The following is a 15,629-nucleotide window of genomic DNA, read 5'->3' as shown; positions in this document are numbered from 1 at the left end:
CGGCCGCGCGCATTGGCGGCGCCCCCCGCCGCCCGTGACGTCATGCTGCAGTGCGGGGCGGGGCCGGGCGGGGCCGGAGCCGCTGCCGGAGGTGCCGCCGTCCCTGCGCGCCGCCGCCGCGGGAGCGAGGGCGTGGGTCCTGCCGGGACCCGCCGCCGCCGCGATGGGCGACCCTCGGCCCCGCGCCGCCGTCCTCCTCCCTCTGCTCTGCCTCTGCGCCGCGCTGCCCGGCAGCGCCTCCAACAAAGGTGAGCGGCGGAGCGCCGCGGGCACGGTCCCGGGCGGCGGCGGGCGCTCCGCTGGGACCCCCGGCAGCCCCGCGGAGGGGCTCTGCAGGGACGCGGTGGCCGCGGCTCGTCCATCCGCCGCCGCCGTGGCGGTGCGGCTCCGCGCTGCCCGCCGCCTTCGCCCGGCACGTTTTTGTCGGGGCATCTCCGCGTTCCCCGGCGGCTCCGGCTTTCTTCGCCCCTTCGGGCGCCCTCATGCCATCCTATCCCCATTCTCTACTTTGTCCATCTGTCATCCTACCACCGCTTTTTTTTCTCCATTCTTTCGTCTCCTAGCGCTCCCCTCGCGTTTTCCCCTTTTCCACCCACTTGTCTTGCTTTTTGTTTAGTTATCGCTGGGTGGATTTAGATTCCCATCCCTTCCATGGCATGCTGAGAGAGAATATGTTGTTTCTCCACAGACCCCTGCAGTTCATAAAAGGCATTCCCTAGCTCCATCTTCCAGTCCTAGTTCATCCATCTACAATCTGTCAATAGGAACTGTTTATGTACAGTTATGCATTAACGATGCAGGTTGATTTTATGTATTCTATGTCATAAAGATAAAAGACCCCCAAACCACCCCAGCGCTACAGCTGTAACGTTCTGAATGCAGATGTTCTTTGAGCTCACGGAGTGATGGAGAAAGATGTAGGTTTCTAGATCCGTGGCTGTAGAGACAAACGTGAGAGATTCATCCGAGGGGAGTCAGTGTGTTGGTAATCTGACAGGGTGGGAAGATCTGTAAACATTTGAAGGACTCTGGGCTCATCGGGGGATGTGACGCCTTAGGGTGCTTTCCGTGCCTTGGAAGAGTCAGGGCTGTGGGGCAGGTGCACCGCAGGGCTGTGTGTACCCTGACATTGGCAGGGGCATTTATTTGTCCTGCTCTGCTTCCATGGGGCTCGGTGGCAAGGAAAGGCCCCTCGTGCTCTGGATTCTCCCTCTCCTTTGTGAATTTGCACTCGGAAACATCTACCCACCTTTGGCAAATTATATTAGATTGACGGGAGCTTTCTTGAAGCTGGTGGGAGTCTGTATCCTGGTAGGAGTCCGCGTCCTAAAAATATTCCTAAAATGTTTTTCTATTCTCCAACAACTCGTTTCCCGAGAAATCAGATTGGTGATTCCCAAGTTGCAGGTGGATGCAGCAAAGGATTTATCTCTGTGCCATCAGCTTGTTACCCCAGCAACAGGGCACATTTGGCATTTATAGCTCTGGATCCCCACCTCGGTGGTGTGGCGCATGGATAGGGCTGGAACAGAATGGAATCTGGAGGGGACAATGGAGGGGCAGGGGGAGACGCGGGCGCTTGCACACAGGGAGGATTCCACCTGCATACTGAGCAGGGTGGATGTTTCTCTGGGCTTCCTACGCAATGCTTTATAATCTCAATCAATACGGTGGTGGAGAAGTGCCAACCCACGCTCTTCGCTGCCACGCCAGGCTGGATCTGCCTGCTCTGCCCTGCTGAGACATCCCCTCGCTGACCTGTCACCCTGCCTGCTGGGCCCCCAGCCACCCCTGGCAGCACCCTCTGGCCCCAAAATGCACAAATGCTTGGTTGCACAGGATGCTGCCCCTTGTGAGTCAACGCAGGAGGCCATGCCAGTATGGCCTTTCAGAGGACACTGCTACAGAGGATGGATTCAACATATTGGAAGTAGTGCCCTTGAGGGGAATGGCTCTGTATCCTACTCCCCACCAGCTCTGAGCCATGCTGTGCTCAAAGTATTGCTGGGTTGTAATAAATCTTGGTCTCCAGGGGGTGGGAGAGTGGGGGATTATCTGGGAATGGGGGTTGTAACTAGGCCATGTAATATAATCTCGGAGGCCCATTTGGCAGGGAGTGGGCATGGGGGAGGGGTTTGTAATTTATAATGATTTTTTCTCTCTCTCTCCCCTCCTATCCCCTCCCCTTCTCTCCCCCTCACCCCTTTATTTCTCCCTTTCCCTGCCCCGGAGCCTGTGTGATAAAGATTAATTTGCTATTTCTGGGCCTGTGACATTTTTCAGAGCCTCCTGCTGGCTGCTGCCTCCATGCCAAACCTGGCTGGGCTCCAGCCAACGGCATTAGCAAGGAGGGGCCAAAGGAATATGGTGCTTACCATGGAGTGGGGAAAGAAAGAGCAAGGGACTCTCAGAATAGGTTGTTATGGGCATGGATGGCTGACTGAAGGTGTTCCTGGGCATGTCTATGTAGGTCCTGGGCCTTAGTCTAGAGAGTGCAAGGCAGAAGTGATAGTGGGTGCATTGTCCCCTGGGCATACCCCAAGGGAAGAAGTAGGCTGGATCCTTTCATTATGGCTTCATTGAGCTAAAGGGTTTCATATTTGGAATCTGTCTCCGGGCTGAGGCTACTTCTGCCTCTTGAGTTCACTTTGTTTTTTAACTGCTCCAGCTTTTTCTGGGCACCCAGGTGTCTCTCCACATATTTCTGGAAAGGTAGTAATGAGGACACAAGAAGGAACACATTGTTTCTGAAGAGGTCTCCCATGAGTAGAACTAAATAAAGATAACTTTTTTTCTCCCAGCCTATTTTAGACGTCTTTATTTCTGGAGAAGAAGGTGGTGAGGGGTGGTTGTTACTTGCCAGGGGATGAAATTCTTCGCTTTTCCTACTGAATCTGCAGTTGGTGGCTAATACATTCCTGTCCTCCATCCCTTACCCCAAATCTGCCTCAGCCAACAAGCACAAACCATGGATTGAAGCCGAGTACCAGGGCATTGTCATGGAGAATGACAACACCGTCCTGCTGAACCCGCCGCTGTTTGCGCTGGACAAGGATGCCCCACTGCGCTATGCAGGTAGGTGGGGAACAGCTCTGGCCAGCGTGGAAGGCAGGGACATGCTCACGGACAGGCAGGGACACAGTGACATTCATCCCTGTGCTGGATCCTACCTCTCTTCAGGAAACAGTCACCTCCAAACCTTGTTCCGGAGGAGGTCCCTAGTGAAGTCTGGAGGCAATTTGGGCACAGCTTGATTTAGGATGCTGTGAGCTGTTTCCTTAGGGAGAGGAACTGAGGGTGGAGCCAGCTACTTTTTGACGCAGTTCTGCTATTTCCAAAGATCACATGCACAGTGCTGTGTCTGTGAGTCCTGGAGAAAGCTGGTAGGGCACACTTCCTTGGCAGTGCTACGTCCCCTCACAGTGAGCACAAATCCCCCGAACAACAGGCGAGGCCCTCAATGGTTGTGTTCCTAGTGCTTGCCTAGGCCATGCCTGGAGTTTCCTCAGGCATTCTTTCTCAGCTTTGGGAGAGGAAATGTGGTCCGTGTGAGCTGAAGTTTAGGGTTCAGGTGACCCTATCTGCAGTTCCCTGCGGTACTCTGCGCATCCTGCATGTGTGGGTGGATGAGGCATCGTGGATCTTCCTGCTCTGGCTATCTGCAGTGTATGGCCTGTTTTGCCTCCCTGAGGAATGCAGAGGAGAAATAAGGTGCTCCCCCAGGACTGTGGCTGTGTAGCATTAATAAATGTAGCTTGAGCCTTGTAACCTTCAATCTTTGGTGATGCTGGTCAGGACTCCTTGCCGTGGGAGTATTCTCCAGTAGATGGCAATCTGCACCATTAATGGCTGTAAGGGATAGCAGGAGGAACTCCTACGGAACCAAAAACTGCTCAAAATGAAGGATGATAATGGGGGAGAATGGAAAGTATAAGTTAGAAAGGAAGAAAACGTGGGGAAGGAAAGCAAGGGGTGTAATGTACTCTCCTCAGTCCTTTTCTTTCTCCTCTTTGTCTCTGTTTTTGTGTGTACCAGGGGAAATCTGTGGCTTCAGGATCCATGGGTCAGGGGTACCTTTTGAAGCTGTGATCCTGGACAAAGCTACAGGAGAGGGACTGATCCGGGCCAAGGAACCAGTGGATTGTGAAGCACATAAGGAGCACACATTTACCATCCAGGCCTATGACTGTGGAGAGGGACCTGATGGAGCAAATACCAAAAAATCACACAAGTAAGTTCATGCAGACATCACTGCATGCTACAAAATGTGATCTGTGACAAAAATGCAAAGGAAAGGTGCTGTGGAAACACTTCCTTTAGCCAGAAGTATTTTTCTCTAGCCATGATATTGTAAATCAACATGCTAAGAAGACCCAAAGAGAAAAGGTCGCTGACTGTCACGAGTGAGTACAGAAATGAGGGCTATTTGACAGCAGTTTCTAAAAGTGGTGTTTTACGTTGCTGCATATAGGTAGGAGGTCCAGATTGCATCATTATTCCTTTTGCTCTTTCTGAGTGGTTGGAAACCATTGTCCCAGCACCTGTGTGACAACATTGCTGCACTGAAATCAAGGTGTCTTTCCTTGCCCTTGCTTTTGACAGCTGGAAATCAGAGTGGTGCACTTTGAAAGAATGACTTTGAAATTCAGGTGGTGCATGGCTCCGAATGAGCCCATCAGTTCTTATTGCTGTCTGTCTGCGTCAGGGCCACGGTGCACGTTCGAGTGAACGACGTGAATGAGTTTGCTCCCGTCTTTGTGGAGAAGCTGTACCGCGTGGCGGTGACGGAGGGAAAGCTGTATGACCGCATCCTGCGCGTGGAGGCCATCGACGGCGACTGCTCGCCGCAGTACAGCCAGATCTGCTACTATGAGATCCTGACCCCCAATATTCCCTTCCTCATTGACAATGACGGTAAGAGTCCTCACCCTCCATGTGCACATCACCCCTTTGTCCTGCTCTGCTCCTTCTCTGCCAGCCCCATTTGAAGGCAGAGCTGTGCTATATAAATTTTACAGCACTGCTGATCTGACCTGGTGAGAGCAGCAGCATCCATTTTGTGGGATGCTATACCTTGTTACAAAGTGACACTGGGCAGAGTGACTCAACTCTTCTTTTTGGTTGTTTTTGTCATTGATCAAAGATATGAGTGATTTTTAGAAGGAAGGTCTTTGAGGAGACTGCCTGTCCTCTACCTTGATCTCTTTGTTTTGCAAACCAGGGAACATTGAGAACACGGAGAAGCTGCAGTACAGTGCGGATCGTGTCTACAAATTCACAGTGACAGCCTATGACTGTGGAAAGAAGAGGGCTTCTGATGATGCTGAAGTGGAAATCCAGGTGAAACCCACCTGCAAGCCCAGCTGGCAGGGTATGAAACCTCCAAACACATTTGTCTCTTCACTTTTGCTCAGCTACTACTCAGTCCTGCTCATCACAAATGTTTGTATATACACATATAAATTTGTGTGCCCATATATATGGTTCAGTTCTGGCACCAACCTGTCTCCATCAGGGGATGCGGCAGATGTCTAAGTCTGTTGCAAAGCCACTGAAAGGTAAATTTTAACATTGGAAATTCATTCCTTGGATTACTGTGAACTGCCATGTGTTTGATAAGACTCATAGACTGTATTCAGCAAAGATTGTTTTGGGGGCTGGTCTTCTGGAAGATATTTGGCTTTTCCAGTGGTGTCATGTTCCTGTGGGTTTACCTCAGTCCATTAGAATTGAGGGAAAATCAACACAGCTAAATACCTACTCTGCCTGATAAGAGAGACTGACCAACCACAGAATGATGACACACCAATAGAAGCTGTAGAAGCTGGGACCTTGGACTCTGTGCTTCTAGGAAATCTTCCCATGCGTTGATGCCAGCTGCATAAAACTGTGTTTCCAATGTGGCAAGGGCCAAAAATTTGGACTAGTCCAGAGATGCCACTTGTGTGTATGCCAGCTGTTCTGGCCCTGTGTCCTTGGCAGCTCCCAATCCCTCTCTTTCCCTCCTTTCCATTAGGCTGGAACAAGAGGATCGAGTACACCCCCGGAGCAGGCAGCCTGGCGCTCTTCCCCACCATTCACCTGGAGACCTGTGATGAACCGCTGTGGAACATCCAGGCCACAGTGGAGCTGCAGACAAACCATGTGGCCAAGGGCTGTGACCGGGATAACTACTCTGAGAAGTCACTGCGCAAACTCTGTGGTGAGTTGGCTCTTTCCTGGGCTGAGGCCGGCTGTGGCACAGCACCCTGCCCCTCCCTCTGGAGGGATTCCCTGCGGTAGCTGAGCCTCACACAGCGGAGGTGCCGGGGGACGCATTCCTCACGTCTGCTCTGGTCACTGGGGTGGGAGGACACCGAGCTTGTGGGTTGCATTGAGGGGCAACTGGTGTTCCTGCACATATCTCATGGAGTCATGGAGTGGTTCGGACTGGAAGGAACCTTAAAGATTCTCTAGTTCCAACATCCCTGCCAGAGACAGGGACACCTTGCACTAGGCCAGGTTGCTCAGAGTCTCACCCAGCCTGGCACTGAACACTTCCACAACTTTCTAGTTTTATAAAGGACTACCTGTGCTTTCCTTGCTGGGAAGCCAGAGATTTCTGTGCTTTGTCCCGCTGTGCAGAGTCTGTGGGACTTCCCTCAGCCCTGAACAAAAAGTCACCATTCTTCTCCAGATAGGAGAAGGCGTTCAGGCAGCTCGTCATCTCCCTGTGCACTGACACCTTACAGTGAGGTTTCCAGTGCCCGCTTTGTCTGATCCCCTGTTCTCAGGCTCCTTATTCTCCCATGCCAGCATTCCTGACTCCTTCCCTTGTTGGTAGGTGCTGCCTCAGGAGAGATCGACCTGCTGCCAGTGCCTAGCCCCACAGCAAACTGGACGGCGCGGCTCTCGGTGCACTACAGCCAGGACAGCAGCCTCATCTACTGGTTCAATGGCAGCCAGGCCGCCCAGGTGCCTGTGGTGAATGGACCGAACGGGCACGAGGGGCTGAGTGACCACTTCACCCTGTCCGTGTGGATGAAGCACGCCGTGGTGCCCAGCAAAGGCCGGCGGGAAGAGGAGACGGTGATCTGCAGTACAGTGCGGAGCGGTGAGACTTCTCCTGGGGCGGTGACACTTCTGCCCACTGCCATTTAACTCCTCAGAAGGGATTGTCCCTGCAGGGGTAAATGTCTGATGTTCCAAAGCAGGGCTTGGGCTGGGGTTCCTCCTTGGGGACACAGCTTCTTTAGGTGTCCGTTTTCCTCGGGGTGCTTGAGCCTCCTTTGAGCACATGGTGCTGGGTGCAGTGCTGGTTATGCATGGCAGCGTGGGCTTCTGGGTTCTGGCCAGTGGGACTGCTTGGAGCCTAACTCCCTGTGCTTGTCCCTGGCAGAGGATGGCTACTCGCACTACTCTCTGGCTGTGCATGGCTGCCGGATTTCTTTCCTCTACTGGCCGTTGCTGGAAAGCGCCAGGCCTGTGAAATTCCTCTGGAAGCTCGAGCAGGTGAGGAAGGGTTTGCATCCTCCCCGTGTCCCTTGTCCTTCTGTCCCTTGCTGACGCTGTGCTCCGCTGCCCGCCGCAGGTCTGCGATGATGAGTGGCACCATTACGCCCTCAACCTGGAGTTCCCCACGGTCACGCTGTACGTGGATGGCGTCTCCTACGACCCGGCCCTGATCCACGACAACGGCCTCATCCACCCGCCGCGCCCGGAGCCGTCCCTCATGATCGGGGCCTGCTGGGCCGGTGAGTGCCCGCTCCCCAAACCATGCCCGTCCTCATGGGGGAGAAAAAGGGGGTGGAGGGAGACCCAGGAGAGGTGAAAGGAACACCATCCAATGCTAAATGATGCAAACCACGCTGCAGCCATCTGGCCTTCTCGGCATCAAAGCTTGCGTGGCTCCTTCCTTCCTCGTGGACCAAGGTAGTAACAGCTCAGGGAAAAGTGACACGGGCAGCTTCCTGGACAATAACCATAGGATATGCAATGGATAGCCAACTTTCAGACAGAGGAGAGTTGAAACTCTGTACCTCATTCAGGCACTGGCGTTTCTATCAAAGCCTGTCACCAGAAAGCAAGCAGTACTATTTATGCTGCTGATTGTGTTGATGGGGAGTTCTCTGTCTTGAGGGTCTGTATGAAAAGGTCATAAATCCTTCTGTACAGGAATTGGGTTGAAAGACAAAAATCAGGTTAGGAACAAAGTTAGGCCACTACTGGATTAAAACCTGTTCTGTGGAGATGCAAGGCTGCATTTCTCATATCCTTCAGTTCTCCTAAAAGATTGAAGCAGGACAGAACTAAAGGAATTTGCCTACTGCTTGCCTTCACTCCAGCAGAAATTTCTAGCAAGATCAAATCTTTTGCTGTACTGCTGCTTCTCTGAGGTCAGAGATCTTCCCACAGCTCTGTGTTCTCTTGATTGGTGTTTTGCGGACAACCAAAAATAATCGGTTTGGGACCCTCTCCTGGAGCTATCTGAGTCTCTAAGGGATGTTGAGAACATAGCTTATTGTTAACATGGCTAATTCCCAAAATAGATAACACTGGGGAAAGACTGAAAACCTGCCAATGCTATAGTTTCTCCCTTAAGTCAGTTACTCATCCCACAGTCTCACCGTCTGCTTCATGAGAGGAGCTCTGCCCTCCGTCATCTATGATGTGCTGTCTCTGAAGGGTGCACTGCTTGGCACTGTTCTTGTGGACTGGCCAATGCAGGCCCTTGTGTAGATACTTGTCTGACCCTGTAACTACCATCTTCCAATGCCTCATTGCTCATCTGGATGTTCTCCTTTTGCAGAGGAAAAAAACAAAGAGAAAACCAAAGGAAGCGAGAACGCCACTGATTCTGTGCAAGGTAGGGAAAAGAAAGAAGATGGGTCTCTTCCCCTCTTACTATGCATGACTGTTACTTCTTGCATGGTGCCTTCCTCATACAGCTTCCCCAGTCCTGTCCTGCCACCTCCCACTGCCTTGGGAGGAAACCCCTTATTTGGCAGATTGGTCCTTGATTCCTGGGTACCTGTGGGGCATGAAAAGGCTGATGGAAGGACTGCAACCTGCCTTGAGAGTTGGAGTGTGCTTTCTGTGTGGAGAAAGAGTGCTCATGCCTGATCATTAAAGCTGGTCTCTGAAGAACACAATAGCCATTAGAGACATCAGGAGATGTCACCTCATCCCTAACTATCTGTGGAATGTGTAGTTTCTTTTACAAGCCCTCACAGGAAGCAGAATGGGAAGGGGACAAGAAATTGTTCCCATCTGGCATTCAGCAGTTTAATAGAAACTTCTCTATGCTACCCACCGTTCACAGCCCTCGTCTTTTTGTCGGTCTGGTTTTCTTGCTTTCCCCCATCTGGAATTTCAAAACTTTTCATCTCCTTTCCTCAGCATCCCCTGTCTTCTTGTTGTCTTTGCTTTTCCATATCCTGTGCAACCCTCTGTCCCTCTCTACCTCCCTTAACATCTGTATGTCCCTCACGTTGTCGCTTTTGTTGTCTGGGCTTTTCCATGCCCCATGCCCCACTCTGTGTGTCTCTACCTCCCTTACCTCTGCATGGCCCTCACACTGTTGCTTCTGTGGTTTTGCTCTCTTCCTCGCCGTGTGTCTCACACCCTCCACCTCCCATGTTTCCCTCAGGAGATCCTCTGTCGATACACCACTACTTCCATGGTTACTTGGCTGGCTTCACTGTGCGCCCTGGTAGCTTGGAGAGCCGGGAGGTTATTGAATGCCTGTATGCCTGCCGTGAGGGGCTTGATTACAGTGACTTCGACAGTCTGGGCAAAGGGATGAAGGTATGCCCATCTGCCCAGCTTGCATGGGTCTCCTCCACTCTCCTCCCCAGCCTTGCTTCCCAGGACTTTGCCTGCTCCCCCACCTCAGATAGCTCCCCACCTTTCTCCTATGTGTCTCTCTCAGCCTGGATTCCTGTCATTTGCCAAGGAGCCATGAGTATTTTCTTTTCTTCCACCTCTAGGTTCACGTGAACCCCTCTCAGTCCCTGCTCACCTTGGAGGGTGATGATGTGGAAACCTTCAACCACGCAATCCAGCACGTGGCTTACATGAATTCACTGCGCTTTGCTACCCCTGGGGTCCGGCCGCTCAGGCTCACCACTGCTGTCAAGTGAGTGGGCAAACCAGCGCCTCTGCCTCAGTTCAGCAGGAGGGTTGCCTCTCTTTTGACTAAAGTTACACTGGCTCACTTTGTGTTTTAAAATAATTGTATTTTAAGATGGTTTCAAAATGGGTAAAAATCTTCCTGAAAATAAATAAATTATCCAGTATCCAAATGGATACTGTAGTACTGGCTCCTAGTGCCTATGCAGAACTTCTGCCTCCACTCGCATTGTTCCACACTTGTGGACTGGTTTTAATTTTCTCTGTGTTTGTTGGTGTGACCAAGTCACCAGATCCCAGCGGTGTCACTCCTATCACACGTCTCTGCCTTGCACAGCAGGCTGTAGGGAAGCTTTAGGAAGACTGCTGGAAAAAGAATATTCCCTCCCTTGGAAGTAATGGGCAGGAGGTGATTTTTTATAATGCTGTTGGAAGCTTGGGGCAAGTGATGTTTTCTACTGCTCTCCTTCAGGTGTTTCAGTGAGGAGTCCTGTGTCTCCATTCCTGATGTGGAAGGCTATGTTGTGGTGCTACAGCCTGATGCCCCCCAGATCCTGCTGAGTGGCAATGCTCACTTTGCTCATCCTGCATCAGACTTTGAGGCTCCAGAAGGAATTCCCCTGTTCCCCAACCTCCAGATCACCTGCTCTATTTCTCACCAGGTGGAGGCCAAGAAGGATGAGAACTGGCACGGTACCGGTGAGCGGAGTACAGGGCAAGGTGTAAGAGACAAACTGGAAAGAGCTACGAGAGTTGTGGTCCTGCAGAGGAAGTAGAGCCCCTATAATTACACCCGAAAGCGAGAGTTTACAAATTTAGAAGCAAGGCACATTGTCTGTCAATATGTAGGCTAATCGGCTCTTATCCCTTTCTGCTCCTCCCTGTACTTTTTCTATCCACTCAGTTCCTTTGCCTCACTCTCCTAATTCTTTCCCAGGCTGTTCATTCCTAATCCCTTTTACATTTTACCTACATTTCTCTTTATTGAATCCAGTGCTGGATGGATGTCCTGCCTGTTACTCTCTCTACTCCTGCACTTACTGAGTCTCATCCTACTTCCTTCTGTCCTGCTTTTTTTTCTTACTTCTTGTTCCCTTCTCTCCCTGCCTCACTTATTCCTGTGAATTCCCCAGTCAGTTTCCTCACACCCTACAGTATCCTGTTCTTCAATTTCTTTCCGTCATGTTCAGATTATTTCTCTGCAGTCTGTGCTCTATGTGTCTATTCACTTCTTTCATATTTGTTCTGGTAATGGGATGTTTTGCTCCTACTTTTCTGTTTAGAAGCTTTGCCTTTCCTCATACAATGATGAGTTCCTTGACTTAAGAGCAGATTGTTCTCAATCCTGATGAAAGCAGGAATAGTTATTCAATGTGGTTGCCATTTTAAAGAAGATAAGTCTCAACCATGGTAACCAACAGTGTGAGACAGGGAAAAGCTTTCAAAAGCATGCAGGGCCTGGGAATGTGTGAGTGTTGTTCCTAATTTGCACACTGTCATAACAAAGTCCTTACAGCCAAGATGTGTTATCGTGAACCAGACTGATAATAGTATGTTGTTTCAAAATAAAGTGACTTTATTATGTGCATAGATAATGTCATTAGAACCATCCTGCAACAAGTAATTAGACTGACAGTGATTATACTAAAGGTCAGTGCTAGGTGGAGAAGGAGAAGTAATTACATATGATGTGAGCACTCTTAGGTAAGCAGGTACCCTTCTGAGTAACTCCTTCCTTCTCCGATGGCTGTCTGGCTTTCTGGTCATATCTTCCTTCTGTTTGCATCTCAGTGACAGACACACGGATGTCAGATGAGATTGTGCACAACCTGGATGGCTGCGAGATCTCATTGGTAGGAGATGACTTGGACCCAGAGAGGGAGTACCTGCTCCTGGACGGGGCCCTGCTGCAGCAGCGGGGCCTGGAGCTCGTTAACACCTCTGCCTACCTGACCATCACAGGTATGTCCTCTCCACGGTCACAGCTAGCTTGTTATGCCTCTGTCACCGACTGTCAGGCATCACTGGGAGAAGCACTTGACCTTAGGTTGTGTTGGTGTACTTTGTGACACTGAGATGTAACCGTTTCTTGAGCTCCTGGCCTTTGGAAGTCACAGACCGTTTCCTTGGGGAGGTGGCTTTTCCTCCAGCACAAAGTACTGGGACATGGTGTCAGCTCTCACCCAGGCTTGTGTCACCCCTCCTGACTTACTCCTTGGGATTTGGTGTTCTCAGGTGTCAGTAGCATTTTGCATGACATGACAGGGACAACATATGCCACAGCCTGTGGACTGGTACACTTTTGTGCTCTCCAGAACATAACAGGGCTGTTGCTCTCAATCCTTCCTTCCCTTCCACTTGTTCTGGCGATGCAAGCAGGGATTCCATCAGGTCCTTTGCAGCCAGCTCCATCTCTGAGCCTTCCAAAAATTAACGAACCCAGCATTGCTTTGGATCCCTCAGTAGCCTCTAGTTGCTGCGGGGTTAGGATGTCAGGTGACTTTGGAGCTGGACCTTCCTCACCCCACCCCTCTCTTCTTGTCTCAGGTGTGGAGAGCATCGCGGTTTACGAGGAGATCCTGCGCCAGGTCTCCTACCACATCAACCACGGTGCTGCCCTCTATGAAAGGAAGTTCCACCTGTCCTGCACTGAGATGAACGGACGCTACTCCAGCAATGAGTTTACTGTCGAGGTACAAGAGTGATACATGCACACAGAGATTCTTCTGTGTGCACGGGGAGCTCATGGTGCATGGGAGTGCATACAATGTGCCATGGATACAGGGTTGAGTCCCCTCACTCTGGTCTTTCTGCAGGTGAATGTTCTCCACAACATGAACCGAGCTGCTCATCCTAACCATATTCTGAGCTCCCAGCAGTTTGTGCACCGAGGCCATCATTTACCTGCAGAGCTGTCCGGGCACAGTTTGGCAAGCACCCACAGCAACCCAAGTATGTAACACTATCTTTTGGGTTTATTCCTTTAGATCAGGATGCTGATTTTCAGATATCCTGGCAGAATCTATAGTGGAGGATTCCTCTCGGGCTCCCTGCACCCATTATCAAGTTCTCATTATACTGCCCTCTTCCACTCGTTAGCCAGTGGACCACTGTCTTTGTCAAATTGTATTTTAGAGCATGCTTCAACCATCTTGTGGGATTTATTTTCTTGATGTAGAAACAGACTGAAATCTACACCTCAGAGGGTCTAAAAAGAATAACTGTAATCTGACTTCATACATGCACCTTGCAAAGGCGCTGTGTAGACTTGTGTAAAGTAATTTCAGAAAGAAGATTCAACAGCAGGAGAGAAAAGTGAGTCAAGACTGCCACTGCTCTAAAGAAAGAAATGGGAGTAGGTGGTGGTCAGCAAGGAAAATACAGGAGATGGCACCACAGAGACAAGAGGAGAATTCTTGCTCCTGAAACTGAGGAGAGAGAAGCCTCAAAGCTAGACTAGATGTTTGTGCCAGTAGCCCTGTGCCTCATGCATGCCCACACTCCAATCGATTCCTTCTGGACTGTGAAAGCTCTGGGACTTGTTACAGTCATTTTGGTCCCCTGTCATAGGGGAATAAGCAAGGCACCTTTGAGCTAGTTTTTGCTGCAGTTTCCTGCAGTCGCTGATCCCAAGCTGGTCCAGTCCTGCAGCTGGCACTGCAGGGGCAGCCTGTGCATGTGCCAGCCTTTGCCTCTCCCTTCCCCAGCTCTGCCTGATGGCAGCAGCAAACTTGTCCCTGCTGAACAGAACATAAACAAATTTGTGGAGGGCCTAGATAGATTTTGCAGGTTATCTGGGGAGTTAAGGCTCAGTCTACAGGCCTAAAACAAACACGTGGGAGTCAGGCTAAGGGTCTTAGATGAATTTCAGGTTTTCTCCTGTGGAGAGGCCAGGCTTTTGCCACAGCACTAACTGGAAGTCCATCACAGCATTCACATCTGCTTCATGTGCAACAAAGGCATCTTTTGGCTTTTTGCTTTCTCTACTGCTTGCACAGAAATCACACTCTCTGAAAATCATCCTCGAGCCCTTAGAGGCTGTCTCCAGCATGCATTTCTCCCTCTCAAGAGCAGGATACAGATATATAGGGTGCAACATATTCTGGTGAATTCTGCAGATAAAGATGTGCAGAGTCTACAGGTCAGGCTGACATCACAGGAACTGCCTGTGCCCAGGGGCACAGACAAGTCAGGCTATGTTCCTGCATAGACTAAAAACCCAAGCTCTGCCCAGGGATCTCAGTTCCTGGATGTCAGGTTGGAAATGCACGGAAACGCACAACTTCTCGCATTCTCTCTTCAAAGTGGTCCCCAGTGCTGCCACTGTCATCATCGTGGTGTGTGTGGGCTTCCTGGCACTTATGGTGATCCTCGGCATCCTGCGCATCCACTCCCTGCACCGGCGGGGAGTGGGGCAAGAGGTCCCTGGGGCTGCTGAGTCGGGGCACGCCAGCGCTGGAGGCAAAGAGAGCGACATGTTCTGGGACGACTCGGCGCTCACCATCATCGTCAACCCCATGGAGGTGAGGAGCAGCCGCTGCGGCCGGGGCTGGGCGGGCAGCTGGGGTGTCAGACCCTGCCCTTACCCTGTGTCTCACCTCCCTAGTCCTACCAGAGCTGTCAGGAGAGGGCAGCAGGCAGTGTGGAGGGCAGAGCTGGCGAGGGCATGGAAGATGACGACGACAGCACCGACTCGGAGACACCCGACTCCCCGGACAGCAGTGACATGAATGACCGGCACATCATCGGCAAAAGTGACGTCTCTCACCGCTACTAGGAGCTTTAAAACACCGCCCCGTGGATGCCCCCAAAACATATGGCAGGAAGGAGGAGGTGTCTTACTTTCAACTTCTCTCCAGCCCCACCGTGTACACATGTGCTCCTCCCTCACCGATCGTTTCTGCCTCCCATGTTCCTTCATCTTCTGCCATTCTCATTGTGGACGTTCCCCACATTATTGACCCCCCATCTGGCTCTCCAGAAACATGTGTTAGGGCACTTACACATGATGGTGGCACAGTTCAAACTGTGATGCAGGTGTTGGAAAGAATGGAAATCTGAAAGGCAGAGCCAGCCATAGGGCTCAGAGTGGGGTTTCTCACAACCCCTTCCCAGATATTATATATATATATTGTATATTTTTTCAATGTTGTCATTGAGGTTTATTCTCGTTTCATGCAAAAAAAAAACCAAAAAAAAAAAAAAAAAAAACAACCAACAACCAACAAACCACTGCAGCTTTGTGTCGCTTTGTAAAATTGTCAATACTCCTAATACTAAATGAATGAAGGTAAGAAAGATGAGGAAACAAAGTGGATTTTAAAATAAATGGATTTCAAATAAAACATTCAGGACTTCTGCAGTTTTTCACTACAACCAAGGAAAGAAGTAGTGTAGCCTCCAATGTGAAACTGGAGCTTGTCCAGAGTAATTACTATATTATCTCGGGGAAGGGTTACATATTTTAGCATATGTGATGAAACAAGAAAAACACATCACTCACCACCCTACCCCCTGCC

General features: G+C 50.7%; 1 protein-coding gene across 1 annotated transcript; it reads left to right on the top strand.

Annotated features, from left to right (window-relative positions):
• Positions 1-42: 42 nt before the first annotated feature.
• On the top strand, positions 43-15,592 carry CLSTN3 (calsyntenin 3). The gene is given in 19 exon segments (XM_063394121.1): positions 43-78; positions 80-248; positions 2,953-3,075; positions 4,036-4,231; positions 4,706-4,914; positions 5,222-5,371; positions 6,017-6,202; positions 6,824-7,093; positions 7,379-7,491; positions 7,571-7,733; positions 8,789-8,845; positions 9,629-9,786; positions 9,969-10,117; positions 10,583-10,809; positions 11,902-12,072; positions 12,658-12,803; positions 12,927-13,062; positions 14,416-14,633; positions 14,717-15,592. Coding segments are annotated over 19 exon segments (3,048 nt in total). The 3' UTR covers positions 14,888-15,592.
• The last annotated feature ends 37 nt before the right edge of the window (positions 15,593-15,629 follow it).

Source organism: Prinia subflava, chromosome 3, assembly GCF_021018805.1.
Source record: "Prinia subflava isolate CZ2003 ecotype Zambia chromosome 3, Cam_Psub_1.2, whole genome shotgun sequence".
Taxonomy (NCBI): Eukaryota; Metazoa; Chordata; class Aves; order Passeriformes; family Cisticolidae; genus Prinia; species Prinia subflava.
This window is presented reverse-complemented; position numbering and strand designations above follow the sequence as displayed.